Here is a 24,813-nt window from a genome sequence, read left to right as displayed (position 1 = left end):
TGGATCAATTCTTCGAAAAATTGCTGGGGTAATTTCTGGAAGCATTCTTCCAGGAATTCCTGGATGAATTCTTGAGGAAATTCCTTTTTGGGGGAATGCCTAGAGGAAATCCTAAATTAATCCCTGAAGGAATATCTGGACGAATTGCAGGATAAAGTATGGAAGGAATTGCTGGGGGAATTCCTGGAGGAATCCCTGTAGTAAATTGTGCAGGAATCTCTAGAGGAATTCCTACAGGAATGCCTGGAGGAAGTCCTGGAGGACTTCCTGAAGGAATGCCTGAAGGAATTCCTCTAGAGAAATCCCTAGAAGAAGCCCAGTAGAATCCGCAGAAATTCTTGGGAAAATTTCTGGAGGAATCTTTAGAGAAATCCATGGAGAAATTCCTAAAGAAACACCAGGAAGAAACCCGGAAGCAATCCCAACAGAAATTCGATCCCTATTCTTGGAGATATTCCCGACTAAACCCCAGGAGGAATCCCGGAAGCAATCTCATAAGGAATTTCTTAGGAAATACCAGGAGAGTTTTCTAAACGAATTTTTGGAACAATTTCTGTAGGAATCCTTAGAAAAAATCTGAAGGAATCCATGTTTGCAAAAATGTATGGACGAATTATTGAAGGAATTCTTGGGTGAACTCCTAAAAGATTTTTTATGCAAAATTTGAATGAGCTTCTGGATTAATTTTTGAAAAATCACTGGTAAGTTTACCGAGAGAATTCATGTCGAAATACTTCGAATATTTCCAGATGGAATTATTGGAGCAATCTCTAGTGAAATTCTCGAAGGGATATAAGGACAAACCCCTGAAGAAATCTCTGAAGAAACACTTACAGAAATACCTAAAAGGATCTCTAGCGAATATCTTTTGGGAATCCCTGGAAAATTTTCTGAAGGAATCCTGAAAAAAAAAGCACTGTAACAATTACTGGAGGAACCTTTACAGATATCCCAGGAGAAATTCCCGGAGGAATGTCTCATGAAATCCCTAAAGCAATTTTTGAAGCAATCTCTAGAGCAGTCCCTGGTGGAATCACTAAGGAAAACGATGCTAAAATTCCTAAAGGAATTCTTCGATGCATCCTTGCAAGACATTCGGGAGAAATCGTGGCAGGAATTCCTGACACATTTTTTGGAACAAGCCTTGAAACAATCACTATGCTGCCGTCGGACGCATAAATGTCACATGTTACATTTCGATTTTTTTGAGGTTTTTATGTCAAAAGTCATATTTTGATAAGTATTTTTGAAATATTTGGTCAAAATCTAAATTTATAAATATTTCGATAGTTGAATTGCGTTGAAGTCAATCAATTTTGACAATAGTCTAAGTTTATTTTGAAACTTCAAATGTGTTTTTCTCGGGTTTTTCTACTGTAACATGTGACATTTATGCGTCCGAGGGCAGTAAGGGAACCCCACAAATCGTCCATGGAGGCATTCAAGAAAGAGAAATTCCTGGAGAAGTCCCTTGAGGTATTCCCTGGAGAACTTCCTGAAGAAATACCTGGAGGAATTTTGAAAGAAATCCTGGGTTTTTTGGTATTGGCAGGGCGTTCGTATGAATAGGACTCAAAGCGGAGACTACTTTATCAAGAAGATATGCAACTCTGTTAATTTTCCATACTAATGGCAAGCGTCACCGACGGCACCGCCGCCTGGTGAGCTAAGGTGGTACCTTTGTGTAAAATGTGAGAGTGTATTGGTTCGAGTATGAACATTTACACACACTATCATGAATAGTGCTACCTTCATCCGGGGTGGCGCTGCTAGCACTGACTCCCGTTTTTCAGCAGTGCTGCAAGTCTTCTTGATAATGTGGTCTTCGCTCAAAGCGAAGTTCTAGATTGAAAGTAGTGAGCTGGATTTTTGTATGGTGAGATGATCAATTGTCTATTTCTGCAATGGAATGGTGCTAACAGCGTGGGTGTTATGATTTCTTGCCTAATTTGATGCTGTTTGAGCAAAAGTTTGGGTAACTGTGTTGTTGAAGTTGCAAGAAGTAAATAATACAACAACACAGTTACCCAAACTTTTGCTCAACCAGCATCAAATAAGTCAATAAATCATCATCGTTACGAACAGAAGCGGAAACAGAGTGTAGAATTAGCTTAAGTTAAAATATACAAATAAAAACAAAAAAAGAAGCGGAAACAGCAGACTCGCCTCTATCGGTAGAAAAAATGGTCATACAATAGCTTTTTGAGCTACTGTTCAATGCTTTCTTTCATTGTTCCATCGTACAAAAAACAATCGAAAACCACCTGCAAATGTATAGGTATTTTCAATTTCATTTATTTGAAACATTTTCTTCACTTTAGTTCTGAGAAAAATGAAAATCATAATCGTATAATTATGTGTAAAAAAGGGATTAGCCATCACCACAATTGTATGCTTTTCTTCTTTCTTTCCGGTTGTTTCTTGTTGTTTTTTTTCTAATCTTCGGGTATTCTCGGGTATACTATTGCCGATGTGTGTGAAGTGTGAGTGTTTGCGTATGGTGTCTTTTGGTGGCATTTGTTTGTTACATTTTTCCACTACCGTGGATTTTAGTGGTACAGGAACGGAAAAAAAAGAAAGACGGATTGCAAAAATACGAAAGCTTTCAAGCGGCGCAAAAAATAAAGCTGTAACAGATTTGCTAATAGGACTGCTAATCGAAGGACGAACTGTGTGGTTGTGTGGGTGTGTGAAAATGAACTTAACCATAATTGCGTTGCTGTTTTCTTCTTTCTGGCAAAGAAAACCGGGGAGGGATTTACACTTAAAACATATTACACCTATAAAGGATTCATGAATCTGTGCCGATGTGTGTTTGTGTAGGTTATTCTTTCTTAGGATTTTGGGCTTTTGCTTGATGCTATTTTTGATGGGATTTCACGTCTGCGTCGTTCGGCCTCTAGTTAATAATGTTTCTGTTTTCAGTATATTTACACTACAGAGCATCAAGCATGTCCTACGGGGCTTTTGTGGGCTAATCGCTTTTTGTTGTTTTTAGGGGAAGATCCACCAGATGGCGCGTTTTCGTGGCTCTTCAACGTGTGCGTCCATCTGAATCTCGGAATGGTGGGTAACTCTTTCACAACACAACGGATACAATTTCCGAAATCACAATGGTGCACGGGATGGCGCTGCCATCTGGTTGTGAATTTCGTCTGGCAAAATGTGCTTCTTGATGGGATGTGTCTATGTGAAAGAAGTCGCTTGTGTCTTCATATTTTTTCGTTTGTATTGGAGTGAACATGTGTTTTGAATAATGGGAGTGAACTTTCAACTGTTTTGGGTCTGTTTTTTTTATACATACTTTTGAATCCTTTTCTTTTTTTGTTGTTGCACTTTTTTGTAATCTAACAATAACTAGTTTTATATAGGTTGTATTTGTAATAATAATAATAATGTTAATATTCTAGGTTCGCTTCTTTTATGCATAAGTTTCATGTGTTCTCTTTCAATAATTTCCCATCGTGCGCGGGGGAGCTTATCACTTGTTTACGTCGAAGAAGATATCAATTTGATCTTTTCTCTTTGTTTTTAAAATTTTATCCCTCACTCCCCGCAGCGAACGGTGATGAATGCTCATTATATTAATATTTATACTTCTTGGATAGAACATTACGTCAATGGTTTCTGTTCTTCTTCTAGATATTAACAGCTTTCGGCCAATTTACAGATCTGATTTGCGTCCTTTTTTTTCTTTGCGTGTCGTCGTCGACACGTCGTCGTATCGTACTGATTCAGTGTGTCCATTCTTTTTTTTTTAGAAAATAAATAGTCATTTCATATTAGGGGCTGTCCATAAACCACGTGGTCATTTTTTTGGGACTCTTCAACCCCCCCCCCCCCCCCGCGTGGTCATTAGTCCATACAAAAAATTTTATTTATCCATACAAAATGGTCATTGGCCGAACCCCCCCCCCCCCTTTTCATGACCACGTGGTTTATGGACAGCCCCTTACTTCCCTCTCTCTATCTCTGTTTCTCCCCTTTTCCGTCTCTCCGTGTCGTGCAATTTAATTAAATTTTAAATTTTCTCTAAGTCCATTTTGTAGCTTAATGTTCTAGAAGTTCTGCGTATTTCACCCTTCCATTCACTCATTGGCGCTTGTTTGTTTCCCCCTAGTTGGAATCTAAACTCTAAACACTCTAACAGTTAATGAGATTTACATGCTTGTTTGTTTCTATATCGTCGTTCATGAAATTGTGTGGTATGAGAGTGTCTGTGTAGCTGGCTACAGTGCAGAGTGTGAATAAAAACGTACATTTTTTGCAAGAACAAAAACTTTCTGGAAGTCTACCAGCACATTCGATGCTCAATTTGTTTCAGCAACTCATGTATAACAAGATTTGGTTATATATCAGTTTCTCTAACTTATTTGCAACATGTGTGCTACTCGAGTAGTTGAATGTGACTTTTTCATCCGAGTTACTCTAGAGATTCGACCCTAGTAGTGGACTACCACTCTTATATGACCATAATCAGTCATTTAAAAGTCGTTTATACTTTTGTAGAACTTGTGTGCTACTTGGGGTACCACGCTTGCAATTATTCATGGATATTTTGCTGCAGAACTTAATTGTAACCTAATTTGGTCACATATGAGTTACAATAATAGATTTGTTACATATAAATTGTAAGTAGCAGATGATGACAAATTTTAGTGGTTTGTTTCTATTGATAACCAGATTTAGTCGTATATCAGTTACTGCAACAGACTTGCTATACATGTGGTACAAAAGTTACAGATAGGAAAGGGATATTTCTATCCAAGGTGCTTGGGATCTACATCAAGCCTTAGCTTCAGTCGCACAAATTTTAAAACAGTAACTCGTTTGTACCACGATTCGGTTATATATAAGTTGGTATAGCTGACTTGTAACATGTACGCTACTCACTGCTTGTGCAGTTTGATATAAACTATGGTGGTATCTTAAGGCAATCGAGCATCCAGCATAACTCGTGACATTTGACACCAGTAACTTCAGTAGCACCAGATTTGATCATTCATGAGTACTTGAAACAATGTTGCAACATCTATTCAACTAGAACTAGAGTTGCCGATGGACATATTTACACTCAAGATGCTTTTAGGCGATATCGAGTATCTATCCAAGCAACACACATGTCTCAAAACAGTCACGACAGCGCAAGTTTTGGTTGCACAGATAGAAGTCTCTGTAACCTATGTATAACACAATGCCAGAAGTAAGTCACAGTGACTTTTGTGCAACAAAAATTTGCAATGTCGTGACTCTTCTGTGACATTTGTGCTACAGGGGTTATATGATCTAACGCGACTGCTACTTTGGGGTAATATGATCTAAAGCGATCAACCAAAGACGCTTGGGTTCAAACTAGTGACCACATCTAGTACCTCAGTATCCAACTTTGACAGATCATTGGATCAATGTTCACATATTTTAAATAATCTTGCAACTGGAACTTATTTAGACATTTTTTTCTGTAGTAGGTGATTAAGCTGGCAGTAGTCGATTGAGCCATCAATTAATGAACTAGACAACTATGAATAATTCCAATTTGAACAAGTACAAATGTTCCGTTACTACACTAGCCTTAAAACTCCTAGAAAAGGTGTTTAGGGGATTACTGGTTGAGTTTCTTATGGAATTCGTTGCGGAATTCCCTTTATAATTTGTTGATCTAGTACTTCAATATACCCAAATTACTGGAAGAGATTTCTGATGGATTTTTTTTTTCTTTTGGAATTCACGCCGAAATTCCTGGTGGATTTCATGGTGCAATTCCTGGTGTGAATTCATGGTAGATTTCCTTGTGGAATTACTGAAGGAATTCCTAGTGGAATTCATGTAAGAATTCCTGGTAGAATTCCTTTTGTAATTTGCTGTTCTAGTACTTTAGTACTTCACTAGCCTCGCATTGCTGGTGAAATCCTCAGTGCAATTCCTGAAGATGTTCCTGGTTAAATTTCTTGGTGTAATTCCTGGTTGAATTTCTTGTGGATTTCCTGGTGATATTCCTAGCGAAATCCTGATGGAATTCCTACTGGGATTCCTACTGGGATTCCTGTGGATTTTTTTGTGGAATTTCTGGTGGAATTCCTAGAAGAATTTTATTGTGGCATTCCAGGTGAAATTCACGATCGATTTACTGGTGACAAACAGGGTGGGGTCTCTAGTGATTAAGGCTATGAATCGCCAATCCAGAGACGGCGGGTTCGATTCCCGTTCCGGTCGGGAAAATTTTCTCGACTCCCTGGGCATAGTGTACCATTGTACTTGCCTCACAATATACAACTTCATGCAATGGCAGGCAAAGAAAGCCCTTCAATTAATAACTGTGGAAAAGCTCAAAGAACACTAAGTTGAAGCGAGACAGGCCAAGTCCCAGTGAGGACGTAGAGCCATAATGAAGAAGAAGAAGAAGAAGAAACAGGGTGGAATTCCTATTGGGAGTTCCTGTTTAAATTCCTGGTGAAATTCTTGGTTGAATTGTAGATTTCCTGGTGAAATTCCCAGTGAAAATCCTGATGGAATTCCTAGTGGAATTCCTGGTGGGAGTCTTGTGAAACTTTTCGTAAAATTTCTGGTGGAATTCCTGGGGAATCGCGGGTTCAATTCCTTTTGTAATTTGCGGTTCTAGTACTTCCCTAGCCTCAAATTTTTTGGAAGAGTTTTTTATGGAATTCCTGGTGGATTTTTTGTGGCATTCCCGGTGGATTTTCTGGTGGCTATCCTGGCGGAATTCCTTTTAAAGTTCCTGGTTAGATTTCTGGTCGAGTTCCTTGTGGATTCCCTGGTGAAATTCCTAGTGGAAATCCTGATGGAATCCCTGGTGGAAATCCCGATTTAAATTTCTGTTGGATTTTTTGGTGGAATTCCTGTTCGAATTCCTTGGAGAATTCCGGATGAAATTCAGAGTGGAAATCCTGATGGAGTTCTGGTGGAATTCCTGAAGAAATTCTTTGTTCAATTCATTTTGTAATTTGCTATTCTAGTACAACACTAGCCTCAAATTACTGGAAGAGATTCTCATGGAACTCCTGTTGGAATTTTATTGTGGCATTCTTGGTGAAATTCTCGGTGGCTTTCCTTGTGGCAATCTTAGTGGAATTCCTGATGAAGTTCCTAATTATAACCCTGGCAGATTTCCTGGTGGAATTCCTTGTGGATTTCCTGGTAAAATTCATAGTAAAAATCCTGATGGAACTTCTAGTGGAATTCATGGTTGAATTCCTACTGGGGTTCATAATTGAATTTCTATTGGAATTCCTGTGAAATGTTTCGTGGAATTTCTGGTGGAATTCCTGGAGGAATTGTTGGTTCAATTCCTTTTGTAATTTACTGTTCTAGTACTTCACTAGCCTCAAAATCATGGAAGAGATTCTTATGGAACTCCTAGTGGAATTTTATTGTGGCATTCCTGGTGAAATTCACGGTGGATTTCCTGGTGGCAACCCTGGTGGAATTCCTGATGGAGTTCCTGGTTAGATTCCTGGTGGATTTCCCGGTAAAACTCCTAGTGGAAATCCTGATGGAATACCTAGTGGAATTCATGGTTGAATTCCTACTGGGATTCCTGTGAAATGTTTCGTGGAATTTCTGGTGGAATTCCTGGAGGAATTGTTGGTTCAATTCCTTTTGTAATTTGCTGTTCTAGTACATCACTAGCCTCAAATTCATGGAAGAGATTCTTATGGAACTCCTAGTGGAATTTTATTGTGGCATTCCTGGTGAAATTCACTGTGGATTTCCTGGTAGCAATCCTGGTGGAATTTCTTATGGAGTTCCTGGTTAGATTCCTGGTAAAATTCCTAGTGGAAATTCTGATGGAATTACTAGTTGAATTCATGATAGAATTCCTAGTGGGATTCCTGAGGAATTTTTCGTGGAATTTCTGGCGGAATTCCTGCAGGAATTTCTGGTTCCACACCTTTTGTTATTTACTATTCTAGTACTTCGCTAGTCTCAAATTCCTGGAAGAGATTCTTATGGAAGTCCTGGTGGATTTTTTTGTGGTATTTCTAGTGAAATTCCCGGTGGATTCCCTGGTGGTTTGTCTGATGTGAGTTCATGGTAGAATTTGTTAACCTTATTTTGTGATTATACATTTCATGAATTCTGGCTACACTTGAAAGCTTCCACTGCGCTTAGATGTATTTGGGAGCGTTACAAATGTTTTGATAAAGCTCTCTACCATACTTAGCTTAGCAATCAGAAGCAACAAATGAAAAGAGAATTGACGACAATCCACGATAACCTCACGAATTGTTGTTTGCATAATGATCGGGTATTCAACAGAATTCATTGTGGAATTCGTGGTAGAATTTCCGGGGGACTTCCTGGCTGAATTCATGATAGATTTCTTGGTGTAATTCCTGTGGAACTTATTGTGAAATTCATGGTGGAAGTCATGGTACAATTTCTGGAGAAGTTTCTGGTTGAATTTCTCTTGGAATTTTTTGTGGAACTCGTTGTGTATTTTTTGTGGAATTTCTGGTGGAAGTCTTTGTGGAATCCATGTTAGAATTCCTGGTGGAATTCATTTTCCTGTGCTAGTACTTCACCAGTTCTCAATTCCTGAAAACGATCCTTAGGGAATTCCTGGTGCAATAGGACAGATCAGTGAAGTACTAGATTTGTAGTAGTGAGCTGAATTTTAGTATGGTGAGAAGGTTAATTCTCCGTTTCTGCAATGAAATGGTACAAAAAGTGTGGGTATTATGATTCCTTGCCTAATTTGATGCTGTTTGAGCAAAACTTTGGACAACAGTGTTGTTGTTTTCTCTATTTCTTGCAACATAAACAACATAGTTATCCAAAGATTTGCTCAAACAGCATCAAATTAGGCAAGGAATCATAATACCCACGCTTTTTGCACCATTTCATTGCAGAAACAGAACTAAAATTCAGCTCATTACTACAAATCTAGTACTACATCGAACGTGCCCCATTGTTGATGAAATTCTCGATGAACTTTTTGTGGAATTCCCAGTGGATTTCCTAAAGAAGTTTGTTGTGAAATTCATGGTAGATTTTTTGTTGGATTTTCTGGTAGAATTCCCGGTGGTATTCATGTTAGAACTCCTGGTGGAATTTATGTTAAAATTCCTGGTGGAATTACTTATGGAATTCGTTTTGAAATTTGCTGTTCTAGTACTACACTAGCATTAAAAAGATTCTTCGGAAATTCCTAGTGGAATTTCTGATGAAATTCCTGGTGAACTTTCTTGTGGAATTCCTGTTTCAGTTCCTGGTATAATTCCTGATTGATTTACTGTAAAATTCGTTGTGGAATCCATGTTAGACTTCCTTGAAAAAATTTTGGTTGAATTTCTTAAAGAATTTGTGGTAGAATTTCTGATAAAATTCCTGATCAAATTGCTGATGAAATTCCTGGAGTAATTCATTGTGGAATTCACGGTAGAATCCCTGATAGAATTCTTTGTGAAATTTGCTTCACGAGATTTGAATTCCTCGATGATATTCTTAGGGAATTCTGGTATAGTACCCTCTGGAATTCATGGTGGATTTTTTTTGTGATTTCTGGTGAAATTCCTTGTAAAATTCTTGGTGAAATTTCTTGTAGAATTCGTTGTGGAATTTCTAGGGGGCTGTCCATTAATTACGTAAGGCAATTTTTGCGATTTTCTGACACCCCCTCTCCCCCTTGTAAGATTTTTTGTATGAGAACCCAAACATTTTTGTATGACGCGTAAGATTTCTCAAACCCCCCTCCCCCCATAAACCCTTACGTAATTAATGGATAGACCCTAGTGGAATTCCTGATAAAATTTCTTGTGGATCATAACTGACTATTGACAAAAAAGCTGAAATTCTGACAAACTTCATACGATTTGGTTTTTGGCACATGCCTTTCGAAAGTGGATCGATTATATCGATAAATGTACTGAATATACGCAATGCATTCGTTAGATTGTCTCTTTAATAGAAACTGAGCTCGATTCAGTTAACTGCTAGATCTCCAGCAATTTCGATTCACACACAAAACTTTCACGTTTGATGGAAAAACCGTTGCGTGGAAATTCTTCAACACACTACTGTAGCCCCAGGTGACGATTTTTAGTTCTTTATTCTAGCGAAAGATGACTCGTTATACGATAGGGATGATAACCAAGAGCATATCGATCGAGAAACCCATTTCCAAGATGGCGGCGACTCACCTGACTTTCAGTTTCAGAAGCATATATCTTTACAACTACATAAGTTACAAAATTGCACTAAATTCGGTAGCAGCTAACTGGCGCTATGCTATGTATTTCCGTAAATATGCAAGCATTTCTCACTAACAAAAACGTAAACACAGAAAAGAGAAAACTAAAATAAACATCTACGCATACTTACAAATGAGCAATTCGGCGCTGCGCGCCATCTGTACGTGATAAGCTTGACCCGACTTGAGAAAGGCTCCGAGCTGCGCTCGCACCATTTTGGAAATCGACGGCATGCTTGACGCTGCTGCTTGGCAAAACTTGAGGGGGCTCTTGAATCTGCGCGATAAAATTTACATTTAATGTGAGTGAGACTTTCTCATGAAAATGGAGGGGAAGGTTTCTAACCTAGAATCGGGGGAAAACAAGAACGCGCTCACATTCGTTACTAATCATACACACGTTGTTGACGCACGCACATTACTAGAAAACAAATTCTACCACGGTTATTCTAGTACTACTACAATACGCTAACACACACGAACGAACGCCCTTTCACTTTCGCTCTATCTCGCCGTTCCCCGGCGATAGCCGGACGGACAAACGAACGAACGAACGAACGAACGAAAGAGCGGGAAGCGATAACAGGGGTGACATCTAGGTGGCGTTACATAATTTAGTGTTTTGTTTCTTCTTTTCATTGTTTTTTTTCTGTTTGTTTTCTTTTTGGTATTTGATTATACAACAATACACGGTCCGATTCGCTGATTTAGCTGCCACACATACACGCGCGAATCGTCGGAGATAAATTCGACCTAGCTACGTGGGAGACACGCGTGATTGAACGATGAACGATGATGCGTTGATAATACAGGTGTGTGTTTTTGAGTTTGAGTGTGTCTGTGTTTGGGTTCTACAAAATGTGTTTCGATTGACAGATGCTGACGACGGTGCTAGTACTACGCGCGAAAGATGTGTGTGCAGTAGTAGCAGCTAAGAGCTAGTAGTAGTAGTAGTAGATTCTGTGGGTTCGGGTTACGAACAAATCCCACGGATAAAATCAGTCGTTTTTGTTTCAAATATGTTTTTTTTTACCTAGAAAACGGGAGCTTCCACTTGAATATAAGTCTTTTCTCAGTTATTTCCACGGCTGCTGAATTTAGGGGAAACGGTTGAATGGTTTCTGCAAACTTGCTGTTTCACACAATAAGAGGTGATGATGGCGACGCTTTTTGTTGCTGTTAAAAGGCATTTTTTTTGTTATTCGCGTTTTGGATTAGAGTACCTAGAGGTTTTGTTTTTTCGTGATCAGGTGAAAGTGTGAACTAGTTCGAAATCTCAAATTTTTATGTGAAACTGATGTGATGTTGCGCATCTCGAATCGAAATTATTGAAGATAGCTCAGGAATGAAAATGCACATTTTGAATGTAGTACTAGATTTCGGATAGTCGTTCGAACAACTTGTATAAAATAATTCGTAAAAGTACTGAAATCTTTGTCTTTAGCAACTCCACAAACGTTAGAGCTGTCAATGAACATTCATTTCATCTATAGATTTTATCTGTATACAAACTCAATAACATCAACGTTGGTGAAGCTCCTTGTCGAGGTTAACCCATTTTGTAGAACTATCTCGAGTAGCAATATTCTAGTACTTCACGAAAAAATATTACCGAAAAAACATACATAGCCGTTAGAGTGAAGCTGAATTTGGTTTTCCAATCGCATTATAGCCTTAGATGATGATCTAGTACTACCACAATTCGGTAATCTAGTACTACCAAGATCTAACTCAAAAGTTCGAATTGAGATACACAACATACGATTTACTGTGATTTACTTTCAATAAAACATCATTAGTTGAGCAGCAGTTCGTCGATCTAGTACCTCACAAAAGTAAACTTTTGTCAGAATTTCAATCGCTTCGTCTAAACAAGGTAAGAATTCGCCCAACTTCCGCTCTTTTTGGAGTTTTTCATCAAGTTTCACCACTATTCATTAGTTTGTTTGTTGTTTTAGTTTCTGAATTAGCTAAATATATGTTTGTTTCTTTTTTTTAATCATGTTTAACCATCTACCATCTGGAACAACTGTGTGTGTTATGCTGCTTTTGTGTATGTGTGATTTTATAAAAAGGGCTTCTTTCTTGAATACGATATTCCGGTTACTAGTTTTTTTTTAAAGATAAACTGTCAACACTCTAAAAACTTGACAACATGCTCGGTAAACTTCGCTGCTCCTGACACAATATCATCCGCTCTAAAGGGTAGTAGTTCTCAGCAACGATGCAAATATATTATTATATCCGACTACCTTGTCGCCGCCATCGCCATCGCCGCCACCTCCATTCGAGGTGGCGGAATCTCTAGCCTCGATTCCTCGGCCCCCTTCTCGTACCGGCCCATACGGTCCATCGCTGGGATAATCGTAGTGATGGACGGCGTAGCCACCGTTTGCTTTCGCCATCGCCGCCCTAGTCGTCGTCATATAAGTAGTACCCGTAGTACTAGAACCACCACATCTACTACCAACGAAACCGTACGCCACCGCAGTACTAGCATATCCCACGGAACCCTTCCGGTTGCCACCGCCACCGTCCTCTTCGAATGTTGTTCTAGTTGTTGTTGTATCATCACCACCTGCGTTGTCTTTGTTTTGGTTGTTGTTGCTGTTGTTGCCACCAGAAGTCTGATGGTCATTGTCGCCATTGTTGCCACCATTGTTGCTGCCACCGCTGCTGCCGCCATTTCCGCCATCGCCTCTGCCGTCACCGTCGCCATCGCCGCCCTTATCACTGCCGTTCGGGGCATCGCTACCGACCGAGTGATACTCCTCCGACTTTGTATCGAGTCACAGGCGTAGGTCGTACGCGATCTTGGAGGCAATGTTCTTGAAGCCGATGCTGGTACCTGCGGAGGAAGGAAATCACATGGGTTGAGTTTAAACTTCAAGAATAAATATGGTTAACCCTTTCCTTCCCACGACTTTGAACGACTATTTCTATGCTAAGAAAGCGTTTCCGAAAAAAGTGCTTGAACAAAAGTTATTGCAAATTGGGCAAATTTTTCGAAATCAACGAAAAAAATTTTAGTTGTAAATCATTAGTATTTTGATTGTTTATCAATAGTTCCACTATTGAAACAAGTAGTTGGGAGTTGGGGTTACCTAATGGGATTGTAATCATATTCTAAAAACTATTGCATCATATTCATCTGATTCCGTTTGTCTCGAGTGCGTCGAAAATCGATGGTGCTCTAGAGCAACCATGGGAAGTAGAGGGTTAAAAAATACCATAGTTTAAAAACAAAAAGATTGAATTAAGGTGAAACGGGACGCCGTGTTATTTTTCCTATCTTGCCTCTCTTTCTAACAATTTGCCTCGCGATTTTGAAGATGGTAATCTCGAGTTCTATCGCACTGAAGATGCTGAAAAACAATCAGCATATGCACTGCAAGTGAGCATACACAGTGATAGCTTTTTGTTGCAAAATATGAAGTAGAATCTGAGATTACCATCTTAGTAGCAACAGAGCAATGGCGGATATTTCCCCGACCGTCCCGTCCGCCCTTAAATAAATCATTTCAGTTACACATTACTCTTTCTTATTTTAAGCAAATGATCGTGTGATCAATAAGAAACAATCGGTGAAGTACTGGATTGAAATTAGAGAGCTGAATTATTTGTATATATATCCCTTTCGTGACGAACCAGCACAATTGTGCTGTTGAAACGCGCTTGGTGGTCTTGTGGCTACCGCTTCTGATTCATATGCAGAAGGTCATGGGTTCAATCCCTGGCCCGTCCCTTTAATCCTACTTTGTATCTTTCTATCCACTTTCTTTCTCTCTCTTCTCTGCATATACAACTCTTGTATATTCATATGTTCATAGCCATCGCTAGAACCAGAAACGAATTGCAAAAATTCGTTTCCCGTCCAACTTCCATAGCACAGTGTATATAACGCCTACAATAGGGCAGTTCAGACTTTAAACATGTCGAAAATTTAAAGCTCCCATATGTTCATTGCAATCCTTGGTGCAAAACTAGACTCCTGTAAAATTTTCAGCCATTTCGGTGGTGATTTAATGGTGGCCCAAAAGCAAAATAGGTTTATATGGGAATTACTATGGAGAATTTTTAATAAAGTTTCTCCGCGCTGTAGAGTACAAACACATGGATGAAGGCATAGGGTCAAAGTCATATTGAATTCTTCGCACTTCAATGATGAATGTTGCCGAAGACCGCAACTCGTATAGACTCACGAGACAGAAGTTATTAATCAATAATCATCCATGCATGCGTGAACAGAAGACCGCAGCTCGATCGACACGCTTGACACGCAATCATAGTGTGCGTGTTACCTTCTTGCACATCTTGCAGGACATCGTGTAAGAAGATGCGCATATGAGTGAGGATTTGTTTAATAACTTTTTACCCGATTTTCGAAATAAGTTCCGATATTCGGCAACATTTATCATTGAGATCCGAAGATTTCAAATTGACTTTGACCCTATGCCTTTATCCATGTGTGAATGCTCTACAACGCGGAGAACCTTTTTCGAAAATTCTCCATAGTAATTCCCATATAAACCTATTTTACTTTTGGGCCACCATTAAATCACCACCGAAATGGCTAAAAATTTGACAGGACTCTAGTTTTGCACCAAGGATTGCAATGAACATATGGGAGCATTGAATGTTTGACATGTTTAAAGTCTGAACTGCCCTAGCCTACAAGTTATGCAACCAAAGCGTGCTGTGCCGCTTGACCTTATTCACCTTATTCACCACACAATATATCACGAACACTATAAATAACCCCTATCCATGGATCGCATCACCGACCCAACGGTGACTCCCAGATCTCTTGTCCTTTTCGTCTAACAAATACTCCAGTCCGTGCTGGTTGTGGGGATGCAGAGGTGATCTCGGTCTTTAGTATCAACAACCAGCACACTCTAACATTCCTTTCCCTTCCCAACTGACTATAAGGACGTGGCCGGCGCCGTTATTGATCCAAAATGCATGAGCTGCTTAAATTGCACTTTGAGAATAAGTGGAGTGTACCAGCCCTTATTCATTTGGATCTCAGTGCAATTGGTACCAGCTCAGATCAATCACGGAGGAGCAACCATTGACATGTATAGTCAGGTTTGATCGAACCAGCACAATTGTGCTGTTGAGCAATAACAGGTTTGTATATTGATTACTTTTCGGTTGAGAATCTTGGCTCCCAGTAGAATCAAATAGTTATGGTGCCTTCGTGTTTCTGCCTATTGCTACAAATCTAGTACTTAAATGAACGTGCCCCATTAGCCTGTGTATGCTTGCGAAATTCTTTTGTTCTTTGACTTTTACTGCGATCTCTGTTTTGGTGTTGTCCTGCTCACTCTTACAAAAATTTTGAACACAGTGCTCGCAGTAAAAGTCAAAATCTCACAGTATGCAGATGCTAATTCACGACGTTAAAATCATTGTTAGAACCTAAGAATAGGCCAAGAAGAGAAATTCGGATCGACGATGCTTAAGTTTATCGTCCATCAGTTACCGTCAAATGGGGTAACTTGCAACGCTTTTCAACTTCGATGGAATATCACTGAACATCTAAACATTTGAAATATATTGTGAAGCATCGTGTACACTAATGGGGCACGTTCAGTGTAGTACTAGATTTGTAATAATGAGCTCCGTTTCTGCAATGAAATGGTGCAAAAAGCGTGGGTATTATGATTCCTTGCCTAATTTGATGCTGTTTGAGCAAAACTTTGGGCAACAGTGTTGTTATTTTCTCCATTTCTTGCAACATAAACAACATAGTTATCCAAAGTTTTGCTCAAACAGCATCAAATTAGGCAAGGAATCATAATACCCACGCTTTTTTGCCCCATTTCATTGCAGAGACGGAGAATTGACCTTCTCACCATACTAAAATTTTGCTCATTACTACAAATCTATCACTATGTTATTATTGTTTTAATCGCCGCGATTTGATGTGCTGGTGGTTCATCGATTGGTTTTCGGCGAGCAGCACAAATCTAGTATCTACACCGAGTGTGCCCCATTACCACGAGTAGAATACTATGCAGACTTGCCACCTAATCAACCTAATGCTTGTTGAAAGTTACCCTATCTGTGGGGTAACTTGCAACATATGACATGAAGCTAATGTCGTTTTCGTTTTTGCGGTGGTAGATTAAATCTTTAGGTTATTTTCAGTGATGTTTGGCTACCTCAGCTAAAACAACATGATTTAAACATCTATTCAACTTTGTAAGGCATTCAACTGAAATAATTTACTCCATCCATTCAGAATTGATGTTGGTGATTATTTTAAAACGTTCATAATCTAAGTTAAACTTTAAACAAAGTGAAACATGAAAAAAAAAATCAGAATATGGCCGTCTTTAGCAATGTTTGAATGTTAGTCGAAATTTGAAAATGTGCGTGTTACGTAATTAATAAATGACCATTTTCGATTGTTTCTATCAGAAATATCGTGAAATGAAAATATATATTAGAAAGTTTTGTCAATTTCAACTGTTGCAAGTTACCCCAAAGTGTTTGCCATTCGTAGCACCTTCTTCCAGCACTGCCTCGCTTATCGATGCCTGGAGATCATCTCAGCAGACAAAATCGCAAATCGATCACACTCTGATTGATGGATGGCGTATCTCTGACATTAACGACATCAGGATCTATCGTGGTGCTAACATCGACCCTGACCACTATCTAATACTGATGGTCAAGCTGCACCTAACATTCTCCGTCATCAACAATGGACGACCGCCACGGTACGGCCTAGACTAGAGCGTTTTAAGCAACCGGATGTTGCCTTGCCATACGCACAGAATCTCGAAGCAGTATAATCGGACGAGTGTGAGCTCTATGGACCTGATAGACCTGAACACCGACCTACCCTCTAATTGCGATATGGATTACATGACCTTTCCCGCAATTAAATGCGTCCTTGTACCTGTTAAATGGAAAGCTGTCAGATATAAAGAAAATGTTCGAGCAGGCGCTCCAAAAGATACCTAAACCTAGACTGATCCTCATCATCAACCATGAGAAAGACGGGCATCCAATCCCCGGGGCTCTAATCTTCTCAGCACTTCGTTAGCAGCATGAAATTTAGACCCTGAATACCTTTGGACGGATGAATAGCCGAAACAAGGACAATATCAATCACCGACCCTCAACGCCCTTCTAGCCTCCACGCAGATAAGTGGAAAACTTGTGGAAACAGAAACTGCGCTAAAAAAAATCAGCTGGATTGGATGCAAGACAACTGAGAAATTGCGGTGGGCGTGAAGTGGGTGGCAACGTTTAATAGGAGACTCGACTGTAATCCCCCATAATGGCATGACGTATACGCCAGTGAAATTTTTATTCACCTGTCAATAGAGGACAATTCGTCAGTCAAGGTCAAGCTTCCTCTTGCGCATAATTTTACTCTTTTTTGGTACCTCTAAGAATTGCTTCAGAAGTTTCATCTGGGGTTCCTCCAAGAATTTCCTTCTGCAGATTTCTACAGAAAAAATATCTCCAGAAATCCAATATGCTCATTACTACAGAAATACCATCTTGGATTTCTTCACGAATTCCTAGTAGGAGTTCCTCCAGAAACTCCCTCTGGATATTCTTCAAGGAACTTCATCCTTGCATATATCTCATCTGAGTATTCATCTAGAAGTTCCTTCTAAAAAAAATGATTAACCGCCCGTAGGGGTAGGCGGGGCATAATGAGCAGCTTAAGCATTTTGCCACCAAATCCAGTAAATTAAGCGCAATCAATGTGTAATTTTGACGTATAATTCTCATTTGAACCTTATCTGACAAAAACTAATCGTTGAAATTTCGAATATAGCTATAAATGTTGCAAAATTTAATGTTTTTAAAAACGTATAAAATCGTGGATTGCGTTTTAGAGGTGGGGCGTAATGAGCACCTTAGGTGGGGCAGGATGATCAATCGCTGTTTTGTACACAATCAAATGTTAACTGACTGTTCTTGTCAATGATAAAGCATACCGGCAACAACCAATAAGAATTTGAGGGGATTATGGGGTTTAATTTGTAGAGAAGGGTGGGGTTCCATGGAGTTTACTATTAAAGCATTTTTAAACAGTGATAATTTACAGATACTGATTTTTAAAGCTAATAAATTGAAAATTAATGAAAAAACCTTACTATAGGCATCGTAACAGAGAAAACCAAAAGTGAAAATCGTTTGTTTAAAATGTTAAAAATTTTCATCAGTTGCTCATTTTACCCCACCCTACTATCAAATTTTGTATATTTTTTTAACAAAATAATTATACAAATATTTTGAAAGTGTTACAAATACATTTCACGGACCCAGTTAACATCAAGAAATTTGATAGATACCCATTACGTTCTTATTTTGATTCCAAAACCTTATTTTGGGTCAGCTGATTCTTATAATATTTCCCCAGTACATGACCACTCCACGCATTTTGACTTTTTTTTTTAAAGCAAACAGCTTTTTTGACAAATGTTTCGTCATCAATTCATTGGATTTAAGGTAATTAAACTATAATCAAGCAATTTGTTTTGAAAATTTGGAAATTTACAGTGAAAATACAAGGTGCTCATTATGCCCCGCCTACCCCTAGATGCTACTCCAGTATCGCCAGGCCAGCTACACTCACACAAAGAACCAATGAGATGAGATAGCTGCTTGGGACGAACAGGTATCTTCAGTGTGTGAGCATTGATGATGCTATATGTTTAGGCGACAATAACGCCTACTACGTCAGGCTGCAGGTCAATGTGTTGTTGCCAACAAACCGCGGAGTTCACTGCATCTGCACAAGTTCATGCGGATGTCGGAGTGTTGTTGGGAAATGTAATATTTTTGGGTTAAGCATTGGTACGTGGTGCCAGGCGAAAAGTGATAGATTGATGGAAGATTACTGGGAAGCGCCACAATCCGCTCGGTTGCATTACGTTGAGCACATAGTGGCTGAGGTGCGATACAAAGAGATAAGAGATCGGATAAGCGTCGAAGCACACTCTGTGGAAACTATATGCAGAACGCATGAACCGTACATAGTAGATGAGTTGCGATGAGTGCGGAGATGCGATGGAGCTGCTTCGACGCATGTGATCGCAAGAGAACGCAAGAGAATGCTTGTCGGGTATGGATTTTATGATTGCGCTCGTTGTGTATGTAAAGCAATGCAGATTTAATGTGTTGAGAATGCTAGTAGGTAATATAAAATGCGTTAATATGTTGTTGTTTTTAAACATAACTCAATGCTTTTTCACATGACATACATTTTGATGGACCAGACGTAATAAAAATGTATCATATTGTCCATCGATCACCATGTAAAATAACATATTTCATTGCATATAAAATAGTATTCCATCAAATCGTTTAAGTTTTTTACAGCATAATTTTTCTCTGTTCGGGATTTGAATCAAGTGATCAATGTTTGATATGGTCGTTTGTTCAGTGCATGTTATTTGTGTGCAAGTTAGAAAGTTTAAGGTTTTATGGTATTCAACTTAATTGCTAAAAGGATTCTGATTGAAAAGTTCTGCTTTTTTCTTTGTCAAGCAAAACTAGATCCCTTAACGAAAATAGTGTGACATCAATTTCGATTGATACTCTTTTACCTAATATAAGGACTGTATCGTTAATTATTATTAGTACAGCTGAAAATGGCTGTATCTGAAAATGTTTTATTTCTGGAGCTCGATTTGAATAGGTCGTATGTGCTTTTGTCGATATAAAATTCGATCTGATTATTTAAGTTATTGTAGCAATATGATATCTTCTTTGAAACTTTAAATGATGGAACGGAAAGCTTATTTTGTGAGGATTCTGCTGTATGTATCAATTTTGTTCAATTTCAACGGTTTTCGCTACAATAAGCGAATCCAACTGATCGAATTTTTAATCGACAAAAGCACATACGACCTATTCAAATCGAGCTCCAGATTTGTTTTGTAAATTAAATTCAATTACATTGTTTATTGACCATCAGAAAAGCCCATGGTATCATTTTATGTTTAATTTTTCGTGGATCTTGCCAGCTCTCGCACCTTCTTCTTGGTGTTCTTCATAAGGTTTTGGACAACCGTTTCGTCGATGGTTTTGCTTGGGTTGGCCCAGTTTTTTTTTTAATTTGACCTCTGCTCCTCTATCCTTTTGCCGTAGTTTTCCTTTCATCAAAGCCAAATACATGCCTAATTTGCGGGCAATTTGAAAGGTTCATTGCCTTTTCCACAAATTGAACAATGTTTTCTTCGTACCAGTCAAAGGTATCACGCGCATAGTGGCAAGATGCCATATCCGATCAAAATAATGTAGGACCTTTGTGCTTTCAGACGAGTGGCAGAATTGGTTTCTGGAGACATTCCTTCCGGTATATTTCGACGTTCATACTTGGGACGGTGAAGAAAGGTGACGATTTCATACCACTTTGACAAATTGCTTGCCAAACTAATACATTTTGCAAAAAATTGATTTGTCCGAATTCGGAACATCAGTGCCACGCTTCACAGTGAAAAACTGTGCCCCTGGAAGTGCCTTGTTGTCCAATATGACATACGTTTCATCATCCATGATAATGCACACATAACTTTTGCTCAAAACATCGTCGTACAGTTTCCGAGCCCGAGTTTTAACATAATCCGCCAGAATTTGACTGTTTTTTGGACATTTCTGTTTTGGGTAAGTCTTCAGGGAATTACGCTCCTTGGCGCGCTGAACCATACCAATAGTCGTTCCACACTTTTTTGCGCAATCTATGATGAATACCTCCTTTTTCTTTTGAAGATTTTGCAAATTTTGCTGTCCAAATTTAACTTGGACGCACCTGGTTTTCTGTCACGTCCGGGTGAGTCTATCAGTGTGTTATGTATACCGAATCGTTTGACAGCGTTTTGGACAGAAAAAACGCTAACACCTCCAACTTTTGCTAATTTTCTTAGCGATAATCATTTTTCATAGCAGTACCTGATCACAATCGATTTTCGCTTCTCATCCGTAAACACTCGCGTTGCTCCAGTTGAGGAAGAACTTTATCATTTAATGAAGGTTATCTTTTGTTTACAACGCCAGCAACACATAAACACACAGCAGTTGTCAAAGTAAGACTTAGTTTTTTTTTAATACAGGGCCTCAAAGGTGTACTCATAATTAACGATACAATGATGAATATTGTGTACTTATTGGAGACATCTTTTCACGTAGATATCGCCGAAAATTTTGTAATATAAAAAACCTATACCCTTAAATAATACATACATTGCAACAGGATCAAAACTGACTAAGTTATAGCAAAAAAAAAACGGCCCGCGCAAAAACAAAAGCGAGTGCATTTTACCTTTCCGCTCTTATAGATGAAACGATCATTTCACTACCCACACTCAAAGAAGCGCTTCAACATACAAGCGACTTCATCGATCAAATCAGGCGAGTCGTTAATGCGCACGAAATAGTCGAAAAAGGATGTGAAAACAACATGCGCACCCTCATTGAAAACCTCATGCACTATGGCCTATCAAACATCCCTCTTCTCATCTCATAACTTATCGCATCCGATCGCATATCACCTTACCCACTATGGTCACAGCCTTACTTGTAGGCGTTATATGATAGATTCACCACACTGTACTGTGCTGTGAAAGTTGGATGGAAGGGAAACGGATTTTCTTTCAGTCTGTTTCTGGTTCTAGCGATGGCTATCTACATACGTTTATACATGAGATGTATATGTTTAGAAGAGAGAAATTAGGTAGATAGAAAGATACAAAGTAGGATGAAAGAGACGAGCCAGGGATTGAACCCAAGACCTTCTGCACATGAATCCGAAGCGGTAGCCAGGCTTGATAATTCTCCTCGAAATCAAAAGAGTTTTGCAATATTCTCTAGAGCGGTGTTTTGCTTCAGCCTCGTCGCGAGGGAGCGAACGAATCCCAAACAGAGAGGCAATAAAAACTGAGCGAGGAAGAGGGGAACGAAAAAAGAGCCGATGATTATTTCGGGTTTTTGAGTGCGATTTATGCCTCGAAAATCTTTCTTTGCATAGGAGTGGAACTCCCGAGTGCTTTTTGAGTGTGAGTGGACTTGAGAAACACAACAAGAAATTATGAGTGTTCGACGAACTCCTCTCTGCCCGACAAGCTCGCGCTCGGTGCCGTTGAGGATTTGCGTTGTGATTTCTGAGTTTTATTTTCACTCCTCAGAAAACCGCCGAAATCGCTTCCTCATTTTCTCGCGAGGGAGTTTCTGTCAAGCCTGGCGGTAGCCACTAGACCGCCATGCTCGCCTGGGCATTCGTCCAGAAGTTCCTTCTGTAGATTTATACAAATATTTTAACTTTTTTTTCAGTAATCCCATCCGTCGATTTCTCCAGAAATTGCAACTACTGGGGATTCCTTTAAAAAAAATCAGCTGGAGATTCCTTCAAAAAATTCAACTGGGGATTCCTTCCAGAGAGTTCTTAGAAAGAATCAGGATTCCCAGAAGTAACTTTTTTGAAAGATTCCTCCCAAGAAACAACAGGAGCGTTTGGAAAATAAACTTCTAAAGGATTTTAAGAAGGAACTCCTGTAGAATCTCAGGATAAACTCCTGAAGATATACAGAATCCACTTCTGCAGGAATCCCAGAAACTGATCCTGAAGGATTCCCAGAAGCAACACCTGAAGGATTGCTAGAGGGAACTCTTGAAGGAAACACAGTAATTAGTCCTGGAGGAAGAAGATGTTAGAGAAGATTAGCAAAAGTTCCTGCAGGTATTCAAGATCGAAGTTCCAGAAGAAACTCTTACGGGATTAAAAGAACTCCTGTTGGAATTCCAGATGAAAGGAGGCAGGAATTGCAGAAAAAAATCTGCTGCAGCAATCGATGGAAAAATTCCTGGAGCCATTCTTTTACGAGACTCAAAGAATTTCCGGGAAGGACGTCAGACGGAACTCTTTGCAGAATCCCAGAAGGAACTCCTGATCAGGGATGCTAAGTATCAGTCTCAGTGCCTGTTTTTCAACCGAAAATGAATGGCAGCGGCGGTCGTTTTCAGTTCCTCGATGTGAGAGCTGACAGAGTTCGAGAGCTCCATTCGTGAGCGACCCTACCAAGTTTCATTCCCAATCATCCACACACTACTCATGCTGACAGGCCATTCGTCTCAGGCGGTGACTTGTGAAAGTGATTACCTTATACGCTACCACGGGTGAAAACACTCAACCACAGAAAATTGAATGGAAATTTGGCCCTGTCAGCTCTCGCTTTCATCATGCTGCGTGCGAGTGTGAGTACCTTTTTCAATTCGCTCCCTTTTTGCCGGTTGAAACATTGACAGGAAAACAAAAACGGAGAAAATTAAAAAGGCAAAATATCGCAATCATAAAGGCCTGTCGAAAAATTGCAGCCCTGCTTCTGATGAAAATCCAGATAAAACTTCCAGAATTCCAGGGAGATTTTTTGGGAAGACTCCAAAGGAGCTCCTGGAGGAATATCAGAAAAAAATTCAGGAGGCACCCCAGAAAATAACTCTGAAACGAATCCCGTAGGATCTGTAGAAAACTACGGAGATACTTCTGAAGTAATTCCAGAAAGAGCATATGGGTGAATCTGAAAAACAACTCTTGGATGAATTTCAATAGGATCTCTAGAAGATTCCCTTAATGAATTCTGATTTCCTGTGGAATTCCTAAACCAAGCTGAATCCTACAGGATATTTGGTGTAATCCCATTTTTTTTTTAAAGAAATCCCAGAAAGAGCTCTTTGGGGAAACCCTTGTGCTGTGCAGAATTTTTAGCAGATTACACAAAAAAAAAACTTGTGATTTCGAAAGGTAAGAAGCTTCTAACGGAATCCGTGAAAGAATTCCTGCAGAATTTCGGCAGAAACTCATGGAGGTATTCCGTCTGGAAGAAGATTGTTAATATATCGAAAACGTAATCCGGGTAATGAATCGTTCTAGCATAATGTGTAATTCTGGAAAGCTTCATACCGGGTAATGTAACTGTCATATGCGCCACTCTTGCGTTAAACCGAGTATCTTGCCTTCTCCGAAAGCTCCTAGTTTTCAAGATGAGAACGCATTCACATTTTTTATCTGTATTAACCGGATTTTTGGCCCTAAGCTATTTCATCTCGGGACCTACGCTTTACTTCCCTTCCGAAGGAAAAACTCACATTTTGTAAGTTTGTCAGGAGTGGGACTCGATCCCAGGTTCTCGGCGTGATAGTCACGTCCACATGCTTTAACCATCACACCAGGTCCGCTCCAACGCGTTCACATTACATGGCGACCGTGACGGGATCACTTGATGAACTAAACTTCATTCAACAGTTTCACTATTATTACCCTCCTGGTATAAATCCAAATATCCAAATGAATGAGGAGGGATACTTCACTTATTTCCAAAGTACTATTTGAACAACTGTCAAGATGCCTTAGCGATTAACGGCAAAATGCACGCTTTCGACTATTTCATACTCTTCCCGAAATCAACTTCCCTATTTAATTTTAATTTCTTACCTGATATTCTCTTGAACCGCACTCCGTTGAGCGATAGCCGGGGCAGCTTGCAGACCTCAATTTCCCACTGCACCAACGAGTCCGTATTGGGGTCACCGTGCACACACAGCAATACAAACCTACAACAGGAAATGAGTGG

General features: G+C 39.4%; 1 protein-coding gene across 11 annotated transcripts in view; it reads right to left on the bottom strand.

The window, feature by feature from the left end:
• Window positions 1-12,317: 12,317 nt before the first annotated feature.
• Window positions 12,318-24,813, bottom strand: part of LOC109422342 (MAP/microtubule affinity-regulating kinase 3) — a 117,326-nt gene continuing 104,830 nt past the window's right edge. For all 11 annotated transcript variants that reach the window (XM_062860339.1, XM_062860341.1, XM_062860340.1 and 8 more), the window contains 2 exons: window positions 24,675-24,793; window positions 12,318-13,058 (listed from right to left, as the gene is read on the bottom strand). In XM_062860339.1, coding sequence (XP_062716323.1) covers window positions 13,000-13,058; window positions 24,675-24,793 — 178 coding nt within the window. In that variant the 3' untranslated portion in view covers window positions 12,318-12,999. The remainder of the gene's footprint in view (window positions 13,059-24,674; window positions 24,794-24,813) is intronic.

This window comes from Aedes albopictus, chromosome 3, assembly GCF_035046485.1.
Source record: "Aedes albopictus strain Foshan chromosome 3, AalbF5, whole genome shotgun sequence".
NCBI lineage: Eukaryota > Metazoa > Arthropoda > Insecta > Diptera > Culicidae > Aedes > Aedes albopictus.
This window is presented reverse-complemented; position numbering and strand designations above follow the sequence as displayed.